Source organism: Gobio gobio (assembly GCF_949357685.1).
Source record: "Gobio gobio genome assembly, chromosome: 2".
In the NCBI taxonomy this organism is placed as follows: Eukaryota; Metazoa; Chordata; class Actinopteri; order Cypriniformes; family Gobionidae; genus Gobio; species Gobio gobio.
The window spans coordinates 66,939,955-66,960,343 of record NC_137098.1 but is presented as its reverse complement, the minus strand read 5'-3'; the positions used below and the strand labels follow the sequence as shown (position 1 = coordinate 66,960,343).

Here is a 20,389-nt window from a genome sequence, read left to right as displayed (position 1 = left end):
TTGCACCTTCAGCACTGCTGTTTTTCTTTAGTTTCATTTTGTGTTCAATAATTTGAGTTGCATTCATTAATTTGTCTTGCCTTTTTGTTTTGTTTCTATTATTTTGTTGTCCCCTAATCTTATTTTTTTTCTTTCTTTATTACTTTTTGTATTTAGTAACATTTGTTTTGCATTAGTTAAATGCATGTTTTGCATCCGTTAAGTTTGCGTTACATTTGGTAACGCTTGCTTTGGCATTTATTGTGTTTTCTTGCATTAATTTGTTTTGCATCTATTGTGTTTTCATTTTGTTTTGGCTTCATTTATTTTGCTTTATATTGGTAACGCTGGCTTTGCATTTATCAATTTGCTTTGCATTTATTAACTTGTCCTGTTATTTTTTTTTCCCTATTCATTTAATGCAATCAGTAACACTGTTTCGTCTTTATTGTTTTGGATCTGTCTTTATTAATGTGCAAACAGTAAAGCTTGTTTGCAATTGTTCAGTGTTGCTTTCACTGATTTTGTTTCTCTTCATAAATTTTTGTTTTGCTGTAACTTATTATTTGTGGTAATTGTAACCAGTTTTTTTTGTATTTAACTGTTCATTGATTGGTTGATGATCTTTTTTTTTTTTATATGCTGTAACTTTTTCTATCTTCCTCCTTTTTCTGTACTGGAGCTGGGGCCTGGAGAGGGCAGGCTGACCTTTCCCCTGAGGTTATCTCACTGTTCTGGCGTGGAGTTGCCGTGAATCCTTTAGAGTGTGTGAGTGTGGTTTGGGGCACATGTGGTTATTATTATTATTGCGGGCATTCTTGAAGCCCGGTGTCAAGCCTGCCACCCTAGTGGTAAGCCCCAGCTCTTTTGTTGTGGTGTCTGTTTTCGTTTTCGTTTTTTTTTTTTTTTTTTATAATTGTTGTTTTACAGCAAGTTGTTGCTTGCTGTGTGGAATCTTCCCTCTGTTATGTGTGATTTATTGAACGAGACAGATTTTATTTAACTATTTTATTGCTTAAAGGGGTACTTCAGTACGAAAGGGGTACGAAAGTCACGGCACAGACGCAGCAGGAGTCAGATTTCATTCATCACGAGAGCGAAGAGCTGAGCAGAGCTGAGGTAAGTGCGGCAGTCATTCATGACGAGTGTCCAGTCTGGCGCGTTATCAGATCGCATATGGAAGCTAAACTTTCATAGGAATTCATTGAAAAGTTGAAACACTCACTTTGCTCTGCACCGCTCTGTTATGAATGCCCGAGCCAAGCGGCAGCGGCCGGGCACATTTACATTCTGAGAGTGAGATCTCTCCCCTGTGGGCGGGTTGAAAACATGCAGAACTAGCTCTTCTACTGGCTGTAGTTTTTAGCCTCTGGCCAAAAAAATCCTCCGATGGCACAAAATGACGATATTTGCGTCATCGGAGGATTTTTTTCAGAAATAAAAAGCATAATTCTCTCGTCTCAGGGGGACATAAGGGGGGAAAGCACGATAATTTGAATATGTTACTGGGTTTCTACTGATACAAAGTTTAATGCTAAATCACTGAAGTAATCCTTTAATAAAGATGTACAAGTTTTATACAAGGTACCCACGCCTCTTGGTAATTTCATGAGAAATTGAACCTGTGCCACTTGGGCTTTTCCCAGAGTTAGTTCTGGGTGGCATAGTTGTTATCTTTTGAAATCAGTGATATAATTTAGAAATTTGAGTTCCCATTGCTGCTATTCGCCCTTGTAATACTTCTGATTGCCACACATATATAACACATTTCATACACAATGGTAATTAAGTGCTTTACATAAAAATGAGAGAAAATACAAGGTATTAAAATAGTAAGAACTAGAAATAAAATTATTTAAATTACAATTGATTACCAGGAGATAAATTTAATTAAATGGGATGGGGATGTTCTCTTTTATTCTGGACGGCAAGGGCAGTGACTGCATCGAGTGAGTTTTGCTGTATTAAACACGTACTGTTTTCATCAGGCTCCGAAAATACTTAAAAAAGAACAAAGAATGGCCTTCTCAGCTGCCGTAGTTGCAGATCCTGCGTCATCAGAACAGGGTTTTCAACGCACCACCATTTCCGTTTAAAAAAATGTTTTGTCGGGACTGAACGCAGCCCTGGCTTATGGTCAATGTTCCTGTCACGATGGGGTTGCAGTATTAAAGCACACGATGAAGGAGATATGATATCTTCAGAGACTTTTAATATAATCACACAAACAACAAACAGGAGAATCAACATGAGAAATATACAATACACACTTCACGTCAAACAAAGACAATGAACAGACAGAAATCCATTAGAAACCACAGAAACAAACCGGAAGAGAACGGAGGAAAACTAAACTAACACAATCCATTAGAAACCACAGAAACAAACAGGAAGAGAACAGAGGAGAACTGAACTAATCTACAGACTAGAGGATGAACAAAGAACTCAAACATGAACACAACAAAAAACACTCAAAATGTGACACGTCCCTCTATTTTTTCTTGCTGAGCAAAACTTTTGTCTATTGGGAAGACATTTTGGTCACATGAGCGAAAGCATTCTTTATATTAGACCGTACAGTTGTAAATAATAATGTTAATGAGGGATTTCTCTTTGATTTGACCCGTGATGTAACTTAGTGATATTTAAATCCTATTTTTGAAAACCAGCAGTTAACTCAAATGACACTAAATAATGCACATTTACTGTATATTAATGTTTGTTTCTTTAACTTATATTTGTTATTAAAATGTTCCATTTATTTATTATGTTTTCTTAGTGTGAGCTCCTTCTGCAGGCGATGGAGAAACTCTCATAAAGCTGTAGGGGCTGCTGATACCAGAACAGTCATCGACCACAAGATGAGTGTGTTAAAGAGATAGTTCACCCAAAAATGAAAATTAGCCCATAACTTACTCAACCTCAAGTCATCCTAGGTGTATATGACATTCTTCTTTCAGACGAATAAAATCTGAGTTATATTACACAAGTCCAGGCTAATCCAAGCATTAGAATTTGATTCATAGTTGCTCTGTTTTTGAAGTCCATAAAAAGTGCATCTGTCCGTCAAATAACTGCTATAAAGGCCTTCTGAAGCCAATCGATGCGTTTGTTTAAGAAAAATATCCATATTTAAAACGTTATCAAGTAAACTTTCGGCGACCCATACACTCTAAAAAAAAAGGCTCGTAATCATAGGGGAACCTTTTTTAGTGCTATATAGCACCAATTTTGGTGCTTCAGCGGTTCTTCAGAGGTGCTATATAGCACCTTAGTCAAAGAACCGGTGAAGAACCTCTGAAGAACCGCTGAAGAACCTCTGAAGAACCGCTGAAGAACCACTGAAGCACCAAAATTGGTGCTATATAGCACTAAAAAAGGTTCCCCTATGATTACGAGCCAAGAACCATTTTTGGTGCAATATAGAACCTTTTTTTTTTTAGAGTGTACATAACAAAACGTAAACAAAACACAACTTAAAATCCAGGCCTGGTCCTCTCTCGTCCTTCACCGGTGTCGCTCGTCCTTATGCCTCCGTGCTCCCTCATGAGAGGACTCGAGAGCGGTGTGTCTCATTCTCAGTCACGCACACCGGTCTCGCTCGCTCCTCCCATGTCTCTCTCGCTCGTCCACCTCGCCACACTCCGGCTTTAACTTCTGGACATTCGTCAGCGGTGCCACACACTCGCATCTTTCACCGCCGCCATTACTGAACTACAACTCAAACTAGAGCACGACATCAAAGAAATCGCTCTCAGCCACTCCCTCTGTTCGCTGATTGGACCGGTAAAGATTTTTTCTGGAGAAAACCTAAGCATATACAGCAGTCCCAGACGTAGTACTGAAGGAAAATGAAAGTTGAGCGGAAGTACGTAGGAGGGCGGAGCCAGGCTAGTTTAACCCTGGTATTTATAGTAAAACTGTGATACAAATGGTAGTCAATCCATGAAAATTTTAATTTCGTAAGGGTGTTAATCAGTCAAATTCATTTAAAAATGTAAATTAAACTGGTATGAAATGTGATCGGTAAGAGAAAAACACTGTTAATGAGGAGACTAGAGCAGGCTAGACTAGAGCAGGCTAGACATATATTTAATATTCAGAATGCACATTTGGAAGGGAGCATTTCAGCCGGCTGAATATATGAGACGTAAACATCCTCAGTTTGGAAATGCGTAGGTCTACAAACATACTCCCGCGTATTATTTCAAAAGGACCTTCATCCGCCATATCAGTCTCACCCATGCTTTCCTCTATTTTTTTAGTGTCAGGAGATTGTGACATCTGTGGTAAGGATGTCATGTGTAGTATTAGAGCAGCCGGATCGCTGCAGTAACACCAGTGAGAAGATTCACACATGAGTTTTGATTGCGTTGTGATGGGATAGGTTCTCCTTCACTTACCGGAAATAGGAAGTGTGATAAAGGTCTATTTTCATGATCCCGATTCTGTGTCTTTTGTTTTGTATGGACTTTTAGGTTGAAATGTATTCTCTGTTCTCATTGGACCTCATTTATGAAACCGTTTCCACACAAAACTTGGCATTTACCGGACGTGAGCGGTGGCTTCGATCAAATCAAGTCTCAGCTCGTGTACACAAGATTTTGAATTAGCGTGAACTTGTGTGCAGCATATCAATCTGGTGGAGAATTGTAGATCATTTCCTTAATTTAGTTTATTTTCCTGAAGCTCATTAATCGAGCATTAACCGTTAAACGACTAGATTATGCCAACATTAAATTATGGTGTCTGGGACCCATGAAAATGCCACAAATGTTTTAGCTTTACATTCGTAAATAGCAACAACAGAACATGAGGGTTCACACATTGTCACATTACGCACAAGCAGCGCAGAATAAAAACAATACAAATTAACTATATAAAAGGAATAGAATGAATAGGACTGATTGTGTATAAGCGCCTCACGAGCGCACAGTGCCACACACACAATTATCAGTTCTAGCGTTACTAACTCAGGGCTCTAGACTCATTCTTCCCACTGGTCGCTCTGGTGCAACTAACTTTCTCAGTTTTTAACTTTCCTTTTTTAAATATTAATCATAATAACCTTACATGTTGATGAATCGTTCTCTTAATTTGTATATGCTGGTTTTGCAATGATGTAAAGATTGACAGTAAGCTTGCTGCAATAGTTGGTGTTGCCGGTGTTCATGAGCAACACTGGTTACATCATTTGCCCACCACGGCACCACCCCCACCATGGTTTAGAATTTTTTTGTTTTTGTATAGGAATAAAATAATTTATTTCAGTTAGAGAACAGACACTACAATTAAAAACGGAACGTGTGTGATCAATACAGCGTGAGCCGAATGAGAGTCACAGCACAAACACAGCAGGAGTCAGATTTCATTCATCACAAAAGCTGACGGAGGAAGATTTGGTTTGAAAGCAAAATGTAAAATTGCCTATTTAAGTGAATTTGTCATTGTACTGTTTTGTTGTTGTCTTTTTCATTAAGAATAATAGGCGAATATCAATATCACCCATCAAGCAACCCGCCCCCGAATTGGCACTAATTCTAAACTGAAAGTAAAATGCGCATGGCCGCACTGACATTCATTCACAGTCGCACAGTGTACACACAAACTATAAATGTATTGTTTTGCTTATGTGTATTTAAATGTCTGAAACCTAAAATAAACCTCATGTTGTTGAAAACACTGAATATTTGTGATATGACAAGCGCTGAGTGTGTCTTTCTCTGGCTTAGCGGCAGCCAAAGCAAGAAAACACATTCGAATTTAGCAGTTGATGATGTGAGGCACTAACCGTTCTAATCACACCAGTGTGATCGTATGCATCAAAGGGTTAATGGAGTGCTCGTGCCAGCCAGGTACCAAAACAACCTGAACATTATGCACTTGCATCAATGCGACCGTGTGAAATGTTGAAAAATCGCACATTATTAAAAAAAATATCGCATTTGCAGCTGTTTTGGTCACAGTCTAAAGCCCTGTAACTTGACATTTCAGCCATTCATCATCAAAATAAAATGCAGTCAACCAAACATGAAAGTTACACTGCTCAATTTAAATGTTCTGCTGTAAATTCAGCTTCTACGTTAGATGTAAATGAGGCCCAGTGTTTCTGTGTTCTGTGTTTGGCTTCTTTTTCTCATTGTTGTCATATTAATTACTATGGTTACCATTATTAGACACGCGTGTAATTAATTATCTTTGATTTCCTCTGAACAAGGCCCTTATGAGACGGCCAGTCAAGATGCTAACGTCCAAACAAATCCTCTCGCAAATACGTCAAGGAGATTGTTTTTTCTCAGTGGATCTGAAAGATGCTTACTTTCATATCCAAATAGCAGCTCTAGTCTATGGGTCTAGTCTCGAGGAGGAAGGTAGTTTCAACAGACGCCTCCAAAATCGGTTGGGGAGCTCCGTGCGAGGGTAGACCAACCTCTGGACTCTGGTTGACCTCAGAAAAACGTCTGCTCATCAACTGCCTGGAAATAATGGCAGTTTTTCTGGCCCTAAAAACCTTCCTTCTGGACCTGGCAGGACACCACGTCTTAGTCCGTACGGAGTGTGTCCACGTCTTAGTCCGTATGGTGTAGTCCTAAATAAACCGATTCTGACTAAACACCTCTCATTGGCCATTGTGTTCATACAGTGTGTGCAAAATTATTAGGCACACTGATTTTCTGATCATATAATTTTTTCCCAGGCACATTTTACCAATTCCAAACCACATTAATCTTAATAACTACTATTCATTTAACATGTAATCATTCATAAGTGATATATAATTGTTTATGAAGGCTGGAAATGAAAATCACTTGGTGAAGAAAAGACGGACTGCATGTTAACACCGATCTGCTTATTGATACTTTTTGTTGATTCTATTTACTTTTTAAAAAACAACAAACATTTCTAAACTTTCACAAAAATACTGTTTAATGTATTTAGTAATGATTAATATATATATTCACAGCATATTCATCACAAAAGCTGTTATAAGAGCAGTTGGCCACATCCAGAAAAATTAATGGATCTCTATTGGCCTCTGCTGGAGAAATATGGAAATTATTTTCTTTCAAAAACTATATTATCTACAAAAAACTTTCTAATTAGCAGATGACAGCATTCTGCCTCTATCACCTAGATCAATATCCAGAAACAATTCATATTACATTTTTGATCGTCATTCAAGTGTTTTTCCATAAAAATGTAATATTTCATATGCAAGCTAATGGTGTTAATAGGTTAATGGTGTGTACTTTGTATCTTCCAAAACACAGCATTAATGTATAGATGAGAAGTAAAAAAAAAAGATTTAATTTAATTTTTTTATTTTATTTTAATTATTAAATAAAAAAATAAAAAAATTTCATACATAAAACATGAAATAGTTTATTTCAAAAGAGTGTTTTAGTCAATGACATCCAAGCTTGTTTCTTCGCGGGAGGCGTAACTTGTTGTAGAAGGTGTAATTTGTAGGGAAAGTGGTTTGTAGTACTTCGGGACGCAAACAGACCCTTCTTGAATTTTCCGGCTTTCCATGTTCTCATTGTTATATGATAGGGGATGCTATTACGCATCATCTGAAAGAGTTCTGAATATGAATCTCAGAAAGATGGAGAATCTCATTTTAGCAGTCAGCAACAGTCTGACCTGCCTAAAGGTGCATTCACACTACAAGCGCCTTTGCAGCTGCATGTGAGGCTGGCGGTGAGGTCGCTATATGGGCGTTCCCACTACTGCTTGCCTTAGTAATGTTTGTGAATGACATTCACAGATGTTACACCATGTTGTACAACAAATCACAAAACTAATTTTCTTGCCGCTGCAAACAAACATTTCGGAAGGAAAAGTCTAAGGGCCAGATTAACTAACAGCTTTCGCCAGCGCAAATCCGCTTTTAGTGTTAAAAAAACTACTGTCATGATTTACTAAAGACAAGCAGTGAGAAATTTAAAAAATTTAAATTGAATCAGGATGCAAAATGCATAAAATTAAAGATGAACAAATAATTTGCATAATTCGGACAGATCTCAACTTAATGGTGTTACTGCCCCATCCGGTCACAACGGTCAACGGACTGACACTTGCACCTTAACTCAACCCGAGCTGCTGAGTCCTTAGCAATACTACAACACTACGTTCTGTCTGTAAGCATGGAGGGCTGGACAGAGCAGTGCCAAGGCTGGGTCTGCCTCCTCCGAGAGCAGTGCTTGCAGGTTCATCACCTGATCTCTGAAAGGAGTGGTGGGAACCTTTGACACATATCCAGGCTGGGGTCTCAGGATCACGTGAGAGTTAGCCAGCCAGGCAATTCCAGGCACGAAGCGTCAACCGAAATATGTCTGCAGGTCCCCTAACCTCTTGATGGAAGCCAAAGCGACCAGGAGCGCTGTCTCCATAGACAGGAACTTAAGCTCCACTGATCGCAAAGGCTCAAAGGGAGCTCTCTGCAGGGTGGATAAGACCACTGCGAGGTCCCAAGAGGGTATGAGAGGAGAGCAAGGAGCATTTAGTCTCCTAGGAACCTGATGACCAGGTCGTGCTGACCCATCGTTTTCGACTCCACAAGGTCATGGTGCGCAGAGATAGCAGCCACGTAAACCTTCAGGGTGGAAGGAGACAGCTTTCGTTCCAACCCTTCCTGGAAGAAGGAGAGCACGGACCTGATCGGCATTTCCTGTGGTCCTCCAGGACCCACACGTGCAGGTTCCATAGATCGGGACGTGGGTGCCAGAGGGTGTCTCAGATGCTCTGACTCCATATGAGGCGATGGCGGGCGAGTTGCGACATATGGCAGGAGCGTAGACCACCTTGTCGGTTGATGTACGCTACTGTGGCCGTGTTGTTGGGGTTATTATTGTGTTTTTATCTTTTATAATTTTAATGTAGGCCTAGGCTACAGCACTGCGGTATAGATACTGGACAACAGTGGTCACCTACTCGATCACGATCGCATTAACTGATATGAGACTGTTTCTGTAGATCCTGTAAATAGAATAGAATAGAAAAAAATTGTAGTGCTAATAGCCTTTGTCTGATATCTGATATAATACAGGCTATAACTATTATAAATACAAAAAAGTTAATGTCCTATAGACCTCGCTATTTTACTGTAGTTTGTCGATTTATTTATTTAGGCCTATTTATTTAATTTTCGTAACAGCAGCATAATAAACATGTGGAAAATAATTGTTAATTTGTGGCCACGATATCTTTCACTATCCCCTCACATGTTGTGTCCAGGGTACCGTAAGTAAACATGACGTGCATTAGGCCTGCCTTACCTAACAAGCACAACTGTGTTAGAAGTAAATGTGAGGAGAGACTGAAACAATCAGGGGTGCGTTTCCCAAAAGCATCGTAAGCCAACTATGGTCGCAAGATCCGTCATTATCAACATAGTTCAACAAGTCAGTGTTTCCCGAAACCATCGTTCCAACGAAAGTTCGCAAACAGCGTCGCAGACTTGCGAGGTTGGAACGACAGCTCTCGACCTGTGGTTAGAAGCATAGTTTCTTGTTTGCATGACATGTGGACTTAATAAATCCTTACCTTGAGCAAAAGAAGCAAGCTGACATTCAGTACAACCTATATCTTTTATTTAGAATACATACAAATGTCAATTCTGTCTTTTAGTTTGTCAAGAGATTTAAAGCACCGTTTTTGAAGAGTGCGCATGTGCGGACGTGCACTAGTACGTAAAATCGAGCTTGTGATTGAATCAGAAAATAAAGCACAATAACAGATGCCTCAGATGCCATGTCTGTAATTTATAGCAAAAAGTCTAGCATTAATTCGATCTCAAACTAATTAAATAAAATAACTTAATACTCCACCACCTGCATGACATCATTAACCAACTTGGTTGAACGACAGATTTGCGACAATATGGTTTCGGGAAAGTGGTTTCAGTATTTCAACACAAAGCAAACATTTTAATACACCATCTGAGCAGATCCTGATGTCAGTGATGATCACTCACCCGATACAGTCAGAGTCACTTCATCACTCGAGTAAGAGCAGAATGATCCTGATCCTCTACAGCTGTAGCACCAGCACTTCTGTGTTTGATCTGCAGTGATCTTGAGCTCTTTCTCATTAGAGTTGTAATCTTTACCATCACACTGCCATCCGTATCTCCATCCTTCCCCCTGTACGGCACATGTGAGAGTGACAGTCTCTCCTCTGAATATCTGTGATGGTTCAGGCTTTACAGTCAGAACAGCTTCAGGTTTCTCTGTAAGAAGTGCACAAACAGAAGTTATGGTTAAACATCTCACAAAATCAAATGAACTGACTCAACCTGTCCAAAACTCTGCATAAATGTCACTGCACAACAGAAGATATTTTGAAGAGCAGATTCTAGAGAGCATTTGATTGGACAGAAGATCTGATGAGAAGCTGAAGTGCAGAGTGATGTCATCAACATCACTGATCCTCATTGGCTGAAGTGAGAGACTGTAAGTTTTGATCTCTTATATCTTCTACATGTGAATTGTGTCATTGTTGTGGAGCAACACTAGCGTATAGATAACAGTGAGACTCACATATTCATACTAGAAGACAAACAACTTCCATTCTGATTTCATGTGGACATTAAACAGTTCATTAATACTTAAAAGAGCACAATAATGGAAATACATACTTTGTATGGAATAAATGCGAAATATTAATAAAAATAAAGAAATATAATTAATTCCTTTCATTTAAAAGAGTTACATTCATAGTGTTCTGTCATTTACGTCCGTCAATTCTGAAAGCCTGTGCAATACGTCCATTACAATTAGACTTTTGCAGTACATGATGCTGGTGTTATTGTAAAGATGGAAAATAAGAGATTTCATTACTGCAATGGCAAAAGTGGTTTAAAAAAAACCCCAGTGGTTTAGCCTTAATTTTATGAAGCAACGAGAATATTTGTTTTTTGCGCAAAACACACACTGTGCACATGAATTCGAGTGACAGATAAACCAATCCGACTTAATTCATTGTTGTAGCTAATGTTGAGGTTATTTCAGATTCATACAAAGTTTGCTTTTGTACAGTTGTGTTCAAAATAATAGCAGTGTGTTTAAATAAGTGAGTAAAGCTCAAAATTCTTACAATAACTTTTATTACAATACACGCAAAGGCATTGGGAACACTGCACATTCTATTCCAAAATCAAAACATGAAGAAAACATTATCACATTTGTTATTACTTTACAGAAAGTGAAGACAAAGGAATATTAGGCTGTTCAAAAAATAGCAGTGTCTGCATTTTTCTTTACAAAGTCAAATATTTACTGTATAAACTGACAAGAAAGCTAAATCTTCAAGCTTTTCTTAATCACTGAACTAATATTTAGTCGTATAACCATGGTTTCTGGAAACTGCTTCATATCTGTGTTGCATGGAGTCGACCAACTTCTGGCACTTGTGAACAGGTATTCCAGCCCAGGTGTGCGTTTCCCAAAACCATAGTTGCTAACTAAGTTAGCAACTTTGGTGGTTGCAATGCAATTTCCCATTGCCAACGACCTAAGTTGCTAACAGGTTAGCAACTATGGTTTTGGGAAACGCACCCCAGAACGATTGCACTACATGCCTCAATTCCTCTGCATTTCTTGGTTTTGCCTCAGAAACAGCATTTTTGGTGTCACCCCACAAGTTTTCCAATGTGCTGGCCACTCCATAACGATAATCTTGTTGGTCTGGAACTGCTCGCTTACTGGTGTGTTTGGAGTCGTTGTCTTGTTGAAACCCATTTCAAGGCCAATTTCCTTTACGGCACAAGGCAACATGACCTCTTTAAGTATTTTGATGTACTCAAACTGATCCATGATCCCTGGAATGTGATTAATAGGCCCAACACCATAGTATGAGCAACATCTCCATATCATGATGCTTACGCCACCATGCTTCACTGTCTTTACAGTGTACTGTGGCTTGAATTCAGTATCTGGGAGTCGTCTGACAAATTGTCTGCGGCCACTAGACCCAAAAAGAACAATCTTGCTTTCATCAGTCCACAAGATATTGTGCCATTTCTCTTTAGGCCAGTCAATGTGTTCTTTGGCAAATTGTTACCTCTTCAGCATGTGTCGTTTTTTCAACAATGGGACTTTGCGGGGGCTTCTTGCCGATAGCTTGGCTTCACATAGGCGTCTTCTAATTGTTACAGTACTTACAGGTAACTTTAGACTTTTTTTTATCTCCCTGGAGCTGATCTTTGCCATTTTGACTATTCTTTATCCTTTCAAATGGTAGTTTTCCGTTTTCTTCCACGTCTTTTTGGTTTTGGTTGCCATTTTAAAGCATTTGATATCATTTTCTGAACTTCTTTATTTGTTTTCCCCTCTCTAATCAACTTTTTAATCAAAGAACGCTGTTCATCTGAACAATGTCTGGAACGACCCATTTTACTCAGGATTTTCACATTTGCTGCCTTTGTCCTTAAATAAGGGCCACTTGTTGGACACCAGTTTCTTCACAGAATGAATAACCTCTAACTGATCACCAATTGAACTCCACACTGTTATTATTTTGAACACGCCCTTTTCAAATAATGATTCAATTACTCAAAATCAGCAGCATGCATGTCATGACTGTTGGGTCTGTTGGTTTTCTATTACTCTATTCTACACCTACTAGTAAAATATTTGCCATGTAGAAATATCATTTCATGATTGAACTTCCAGGCAATAATCATGCTGTTGAAGATTACAAAATAGTGTGAAGTGCCTGGTTGTGGAAGAACACAGTTGCTGTTTAAAGGGGTACTTCAGCGCTGGGAAGATGAATGTGTATTTAAACTGGGTCATTTATGTAGAAGAAATGTGAAATTATTTTTGAATTTGGTGCCTTCTAGACTGAGAAAAGACAGAAAATGTGGATGTGGATGTAAGACAACAACTCCCAGAATGCACTTGCTTCGCTGCCACTCCCAAAGCCACGGCCACTGGTTATCACTTGCCCATCATGACACCGCCCCCACCATTGTTTTGATCTTCATAATAATAAAATAATTTCGTTCAGTAAGAGAATAAACACTACAATTAAAAACTGAACGTGTCTTTTCAATAAAGTGTGAGTGAGCCGAACAAAAGTCACAGGACAAACACAGCAGGAGTCAGATTTCATTCAGCACGAGAGAAGAGCTGAGCAGAGCTGAGGTAAGCGCGGCAGTCATTCATGACGAGTGTCCAGTCTGGCGCATATTCTGATCGCATATGGAAGCTAAACTTTCATAGGAATTCATTGAAAAGTTGAAACACTCACTTTGCTCTGCACCGCTCTGTAATGAATGCCAGAGGCCGAGCGCATTTACATTCTGTGATGTTGAAAACATGGCCAAAAAATCCTCCGATGACACAAAATGACGATATTTGTGTCATCAGAGGATTTTTTCCAGAAATAAAATGCATAATTATCTCCTCTCAGATGGACATGAGGGGGGAAAGTACCATCATTTGAATATACTACCGGGTTTCTACTGATACAAAGCTTAATGCTAAATCACTGAAGTAAACCTTTAAGCTTCCTTCAGTTTACAATATTAGGAATGTGTAGTTGAACTTTATTTTTAATTAAGTTCCAGCTCACACGGATTCTTTTGTAAACAAGAGACAGAACGATTTGCAGACAGAATGAGATAAAAAAAAAAACGATGCTGTGCCTTCTATTTTAGATCTGACAGGAATGATGCAACACACTTATGTGAGTAAAAATGTTTTTCATCTGTGATAGTATTGCATGGTTACAGATCGTTTGATATCTGTGTACATATGTGTACATGTCTAACTGAACATAATTAAGGATAACTCACCATGCTGAAAAAGCAGGAGTATCCTTTGTATTTGAGGTGTTGTTGACAGTGATGGGAATAACGGCGTTATAGATAAACGGCAGTACTAACGGACTTATTTTTTTCAGTAACGAGTAATCAAACGAATTACTGTTTCTCCCGTTACAACACCGTTAGCGTTACAGAGGAAAATAAATGCGGCGTTACTATAATTGAGCTCACTGAGGCGGTTTTCATCCGAACAGGCAGGCTCTCTGTCAGTCGGACCTGCAACATGTGTGTGTGTGTGTGTGTGTGTGTGTGTGTGTGCGCGCGTGCACCAGCCATGCGTGTTTGGTACATATAACTGATGATGATTGGTGGGTGGGAGACAAGGTTGATGTTGATAGGTTGAGTTCACACCTATTTTTTTACGGTCTATGGTTCACACACACACACACACACACCTATGACGCACACGCATATGCACATTCAGCGATGGTCCAACGACTTCAAAGGTAGCTTTCGCAAACTGGAAGTATAAGCGCTACTTTTCCCTCGTTGAGGTGAGGGGTAAGAATGTTTATGTAACGTGCAGCTTATGCCCAGGAAGAAAGAGTCTCTCCATGCCGGTGGCAAGTCATTCTAATCTAATGAAGCCTCACATCATCACATACCATTACAATATGAGTGGCTAAACCCAGGCGATAACGTGAGCTCCACTACCAAAGGATTAGTACAGTACTGATAATATTTACACAATATTTACACTATAGTAGGTCTACTGATAATATTTACAATAATGTATTGAATTTGATAGGTGTCTCTCACATTGTCCCACAGAAACATTACAATAGTGTACATTAATGTACAATGTTTTATAATTTATTCTATTTAGTGTGCAATTCATTCATTTAACATATCTAATATTGGGGGCATCCAAGTTATTTGACATATTTGAACATTAGAAAAAAAAAAAAGTAGTACCCAGATAGCAAACAGACGTCGTTTCAACGTTGATTTTTGGTTGTAAAGGTCAGTATCAGACGTCGATCAAATTTCAATGTTGAATCAACATTCACTATTTGGTCGGTACATCAGAACGTTATTACGTTGAAAATATAACGTCGATTCCACGTTGAATTGAGCTTGACTCATCAACGATATGGCCGACGCATATGGTCAAAATCACAACGTCTAATATTGAAACTTGGTTAGAGTAATGACATGGCCTGAACTAAATTCAGACGGAAATTTAAATGTATTTTAATTCATTATGGGAAAAAAAAATAAAAAATGTAAGTACCTTCACAAATGTATAGAAGTCGCTGATATTAAAAGGGGCAGTCTTTGAAGTTTCTGTTTTTTTTTTCGGATGCCAGTATTACAATTAGCCTACTAAATGAAAACATGGAAAGCGAAATATTGGTGCATAAATGCCCAGCTAACAATGACCTGGCGGTCCACCAGCGTTTTTTAGGCGGCACAAAGTCAGCAGTTTGACACGGTTGGACCTCCGTCGGCACACCATCGGCACGTCGACCAATCTGAAAATGACGTCGGTCTGCCAGTGTTTTTTGGGTGGCACGCCACCGGAGATTTGCCGCGGCTGGGCCACCGTCGGCACACCAGTGGCAAGCCGATTGTCGGTCACTGTCTGTTGTGACACCTTTATTTTATAAAAGGACTTTTATTTTATATGTATATTTATTTAATTTATTTTTTACAGTTAAAAAGAATCTGAAAGCACTTAATAAAAAATAGTGAGACTGGCTTAATATTGCTAGTCATATAACCAAAGCAAAGCATTTGTATAGAAAAATACTGTCTGCATGCAATCACACTTTAAAAGGAAATAATTAGGTTGAGTGTTCCTAAACAAAATAATGCAAAATATTAAACTAATATAATAAAAAACTAATATAAAAGTGCCACTTTGTCTCACTATCAGTGCAGGGGTGGCTTTTGCACCTATGAATTACATATAAATTAATTTTAAATTCATGATTTAATATTAATGAGGTTTTTATGTATGTAATGTTTTAATTCTAGTTTATTTATGTAAATGATGCGACTGTGACTTTTGCTCGTGCGCGTTGAACATTGAATCACTGGAGCAGCGGAGAGTTGCCATGGAAACGGGGATATGTCACGACTGTCAAGCAGCACAACTCCTTCTGTCGCTGTTGTTTTCACTACTTTCAGGTGAGTTTAGTCTCTAAAATCACACAAATAATACACACAACTGTTCCTGACACCTTCTTACGTGCAATTGACACACTTCTGTTGAATATTTACTTTAATAAATGGTTTAGTGTCTTCGGAAAAAGACCGTTAGCATCTCGGCTAACTATCGATTGAGCTCTTGTTTATGAAAGTTTGAGCTTTTAATCAAATCTTTATGTGAAAATGAGAGGTTTTGATCGTTTTGTAAAGGTTTTGCTGGTAATTTGTCAATGGTATGTGTCAAAAACCTAAAAGTATAAACTGTAACGTTAATGTTAATCGGTGACGTCAATTACATGGAGCGCGAAAATTAGCTGCAAATTGGTAAACAAAAATTGTAAAAAAAATTCTGTGATTTCAGGAGGGACAAAATAACCCCTCTACAACAGAGTTGAAGATCCCAAGATCCCAACATTCCTGAAGAAGCTGCTGACAGAGAAGTAGGAAACAGGTGAACTGAGGAAGTTCATTAAATAACTTAATATGTTATTTTACATAAGCTTGGTGCTTATGTTCCTAGATTCTTCCATCCTGATGTTCTGCTCCACAGCAGAGTTGGAGCGAATCTCCTGTCAAAGAAAATCTCCAATACTCATATGACTAGAAAGTACAATCTCTAACATACACTAAAGTTCAAAAGTGTGGGGTTGGTACAGTTTTTATGTTTTTGAAAGATGTCCCTTTTGTGCTTACCAATGCTGCATTTATTTGATTAAAAATACATTAAAACAGTAATATTGTTACAATGTAGATCAGCTGTTTTCTATGTGAATATATAGTAAAGTGTAATTTATTCCTGTGATCAAAGCTGAATTTATCATCATTCCTCCAGTCTTCAGTGTCACATGACCCTTCACCAATCATTCTCATATGAGGATCTGATGATCAACACACATTATTATGAGTATTATCAGTGTTGAAAACAGCTTCATATTTTGTAGAAGCCGTGATACATTTTTCAGGATTCTTTGATGAATAGAAAGTTCAAAAGAACAGCATTTATTTGAGATATAAACTTTTGTAAAGATTATAAATGTCTATATGTCTTTTACAAACGTCTTTACGGTCACTTTGTTTTGATCAATTTAATGCATCCTTGCTGAATAAAAATATGAATTTCTTTAAAAAGAAAATCTTATTGAACCCAAACTTTTGAACAGTAGTGTACACTACCATTTATAGGTTTGGGTCTGTTTGACAACAACAACAAAAAAACTGTGCTACAGTTATATGAGATTAAATAGTAAAGTGCACATTATCATCTTTTGCCTGAAATATGAACTAATGCTAATCTTTCTCCTGTTACTTCCCTGTTTCTATCTCAGGATGCACAGCAAGGTTACTAGAGATTACGCCAGCTCCAGTTTGGATCCAGCCTCACTCACGAAGACTTCAGATGATTGCAACTATAGATGGAAATGCAAAACTGCCAGATATTGTACTTATATTGTAATCGTTGGCCCGGTTATACAGACAGGTCTTAGATTAAGCCAAGGTTAGGGCTTAGTTAGGACAATCTAAGTAGCTTTTTTTAAATGTGCCTTAGGAAAAAAAAACATTACTGGTGTGAATCTTGAGACAAAACAATGACACTGGCATATTTTAAGATATATCAGGTCAAGTTGCTTTCAGTTAAAGGCTTAGTTCACACAAAAATGAAATCCTAGGGTGTGTATGACATTGTTCTTTAAGCCAAACACAGTTATATTAAAAATGTCCTGGCTCTTCCAAGCTTTATAATGGTAGTGAATGGCTGTTTCTGTTTTGAAGTCCATAAAAGTGCATCTATCCATCATAAAACACGGCTCTGGGTGGTCTGCCGGAAGCTAGATATTTTACTTTATAACATGTTAGATCTGGACATTTTTCTTACACAAACCCATCGATTCGCTTTAGAAGGCCTTGGTTAACCCCTGGAGCCCTTGTGGAGCACTTTCATAATGGATAGATGCACTTTTTTGAGCTTCAAGTTTTGGGCTGCCATTCACTGCCATTATAAAGCTTTGAAAAAACCAGGATATGTTTTAATATAACTCTGATTGTATTTGTCTGAAAGAAGAATGCAATATAAATGGTAAATGGACTGCATTTATATAGCGCTTTTAACAGACCTACGGCCATCCTAAGCGCTTTACATTTTTGCCTCACATTCACCCATTCATACTCTCATTCACACACCGACGGCGGTGTCAGCCATGCAAGGTCATCCAGCTCGTCGGGAGCAGCTGGGGTTAGGAGTCTTGCTCATGGACACCTCGACACTTGGTCAGGTGGAACCGGGGATCGAACCACCAACCTTCCAGTTACAACCTACATGAACCACTGAGCCACTGCCGCCCCAAAAATATATATATACACCTAGGATGACTTGAGGGGGGGTAAATCATGGGGTAATGTTCATTTTTGGGTGAACTATCCCTTTAAGACAGCTCAAACATGCATTTTAGTCCGGTACTAGCTTAAAGGGATAGTTCACCCAAAAATGTAAATCCTGTCATTAATTCCTCTCCCTCATGTCGTTCCAAACCCGTCAGACCTTCGTTCATCTTCAGACACAGATGAAGATATTTCTGATGAAATCCGAGAGCTCTCTGTTCCCTCCATAGGCAGCAATTTAATTAACACTTTCAAGGGCCAGAAAGAAGTGACTTCAGTGATTCAAATTTAATTTAATGAAGCGATGAGAATACTTTAGTGTGCATAAAAACAAACAAAAATAACGACTTTAAAGCGATAGTTCACCCAAAAATGAAAATTAGCCCATGATTTACTCCCCCTTAAGTCATCCTAGGTGTGTATGACATTCTTCTTTCAGATGTATAAAATCTAAAAAGTTATATTACAAAAGTCCAGGCTAATCCAAGCATTATTATAGCAGTTATAGTTGCTCTGTTTTTGAAGTCCATAAAAAGTGCATCTGTCCGTCATATAACTGCTCCACGCGGCTCTGGGGGGTTAATAAAGGCCTTCTGAAGCGAATCGACGCGTTTGTGTAAGAAAAATATCCATATTTAAAACTTTATCAAGTAAAGTTCCAGCCAATGTAGTGCGTTTATAAACGTGACATCTATGAAATAGGGAATGGCTATACAAAGACGATGGCAATGCTGACTATGTTCAATAACAACTTTTGGAATTGAAATAAAAAATAACGAATAAATGCTGTGTTCGTGGTATACAACCGCGGATCAGTTGCGCTCTGCAAATGCGGCATATGTGAAAGCACAACAGCGCGTGCGGCTCCATCTCAGTATGTGTGAAACGGGCGTTAGGTTGTGCCCCGCTCTTCCCCACAAGGTGTCAGTTCTCAGAGACTTTACGCGTAGGTATTTCACAACACTTCAGCTTGTGATTCTTATTAAATGTTGGTCATATTTCATGATTTTTTTTTACCTTTGCAAAGTCTCTGTGAACCTGACCTTGTACTTTTGGAGACTCCATGAAGGTTGCCGTTCTGGAAAATGGTGGTGTTGGCGATTAAAAGGGTTCATGATGGCTTCACACCTATTTTCAAAATAACATGAGTAAATATCGCTTTTAAATTGTAACTTGAGACATTAGATTATATATTATGATTACTTTATACTTTCTGTGTATTTGTATGATTTGAATGATCTAAAATGGTATTCGTAAATGTATTTTGTATGAATAATAAAGCAATTTTTACTTAATGTTATGTGTTTAATAAATTATTACCTATACAGACTAATTTATTTATTGTAATTAAGTACTATGAGATTTTTAAATCATGTAGTAGAAAATGTGTTTTTGTAGCCTATTTATAACGTCGTTTCAATGTTAGGTAGGCAAATACATTATATCGATTTTATGTTAGTTTTGAATGGCGTTTCTGACGTTGGTTCAACATTACTTCGATGAGCAAAACGATGCCGGATCGACGTCGGAGATCAACGTCGTTTCGATGTCGCGAGAAACATCGATTCTATGTTGATTCAATGTCAGTTTGCTTTCTGGGTAGTTACTTTCCCTGGTAATTAGTTACTATTATAATGATGTAACTCAGTTACTAACTCAGTTACTATTTGTAAGAAGTAGCTAGTAACTATAACTAATTAAAGTAACGCAGAGGTGGACAGTAACTAAGTACATTTACTTGAGTACTGTACTTAAGTACACTTTTTGAGTATCTGTACTTTACTGAAGTATTATTTTTTAGGGAAACTTTTACTTTTAATTCACTACATTTGAAAGACAAATATCGTACTTTTTACTCCACTACATTTCTATCAAGGTCCTCAAAGTCGAAAGTCGTTTCTTTAGCAGCTTTGCAAGTCAGTGGATGAATTTTTTGTATTTTTTTTGCAGACAGCCTATAAGTAATCACTTTTGTAGGGTCATCATTTCCCCAAAATTTTTGAACACTGATCAGTTTATAGCAAAATGGAGGAAGACGGTTCCTCGGCA

At 38.2% G+C, this 20,389-nt stretch overlaps 1 protein-coding gene across 2 annotated transcripts in view; it reads right to left on the bottom strand.

The window, feature by feature from the left end:
* The window catches only part of LOC307120101 (Fc receptor-like protein 5), a 103,951-nt gene that overhangs the window by 28,064 nt on the left and 55,498 nt on the right, over window positions 1–20,389 (bottom strand). For both annotated transcript variants that reach the window (XR_013815750.1, XM_079806967.1), the window contains exon 8: window positions 9,956–10,210. Coding sequence is in view for 1 of the 2 variants with exons in the window: in XM_079806967.1 (XP_079663093.1) it covers window positions 9,956–10,210 (255 nt within the window). In the remaining variant the exon portion in view is untranslated. The remainder of the gene's footprint in view (window positions 1–9,955; window positions 10,211–20,389) is intronic.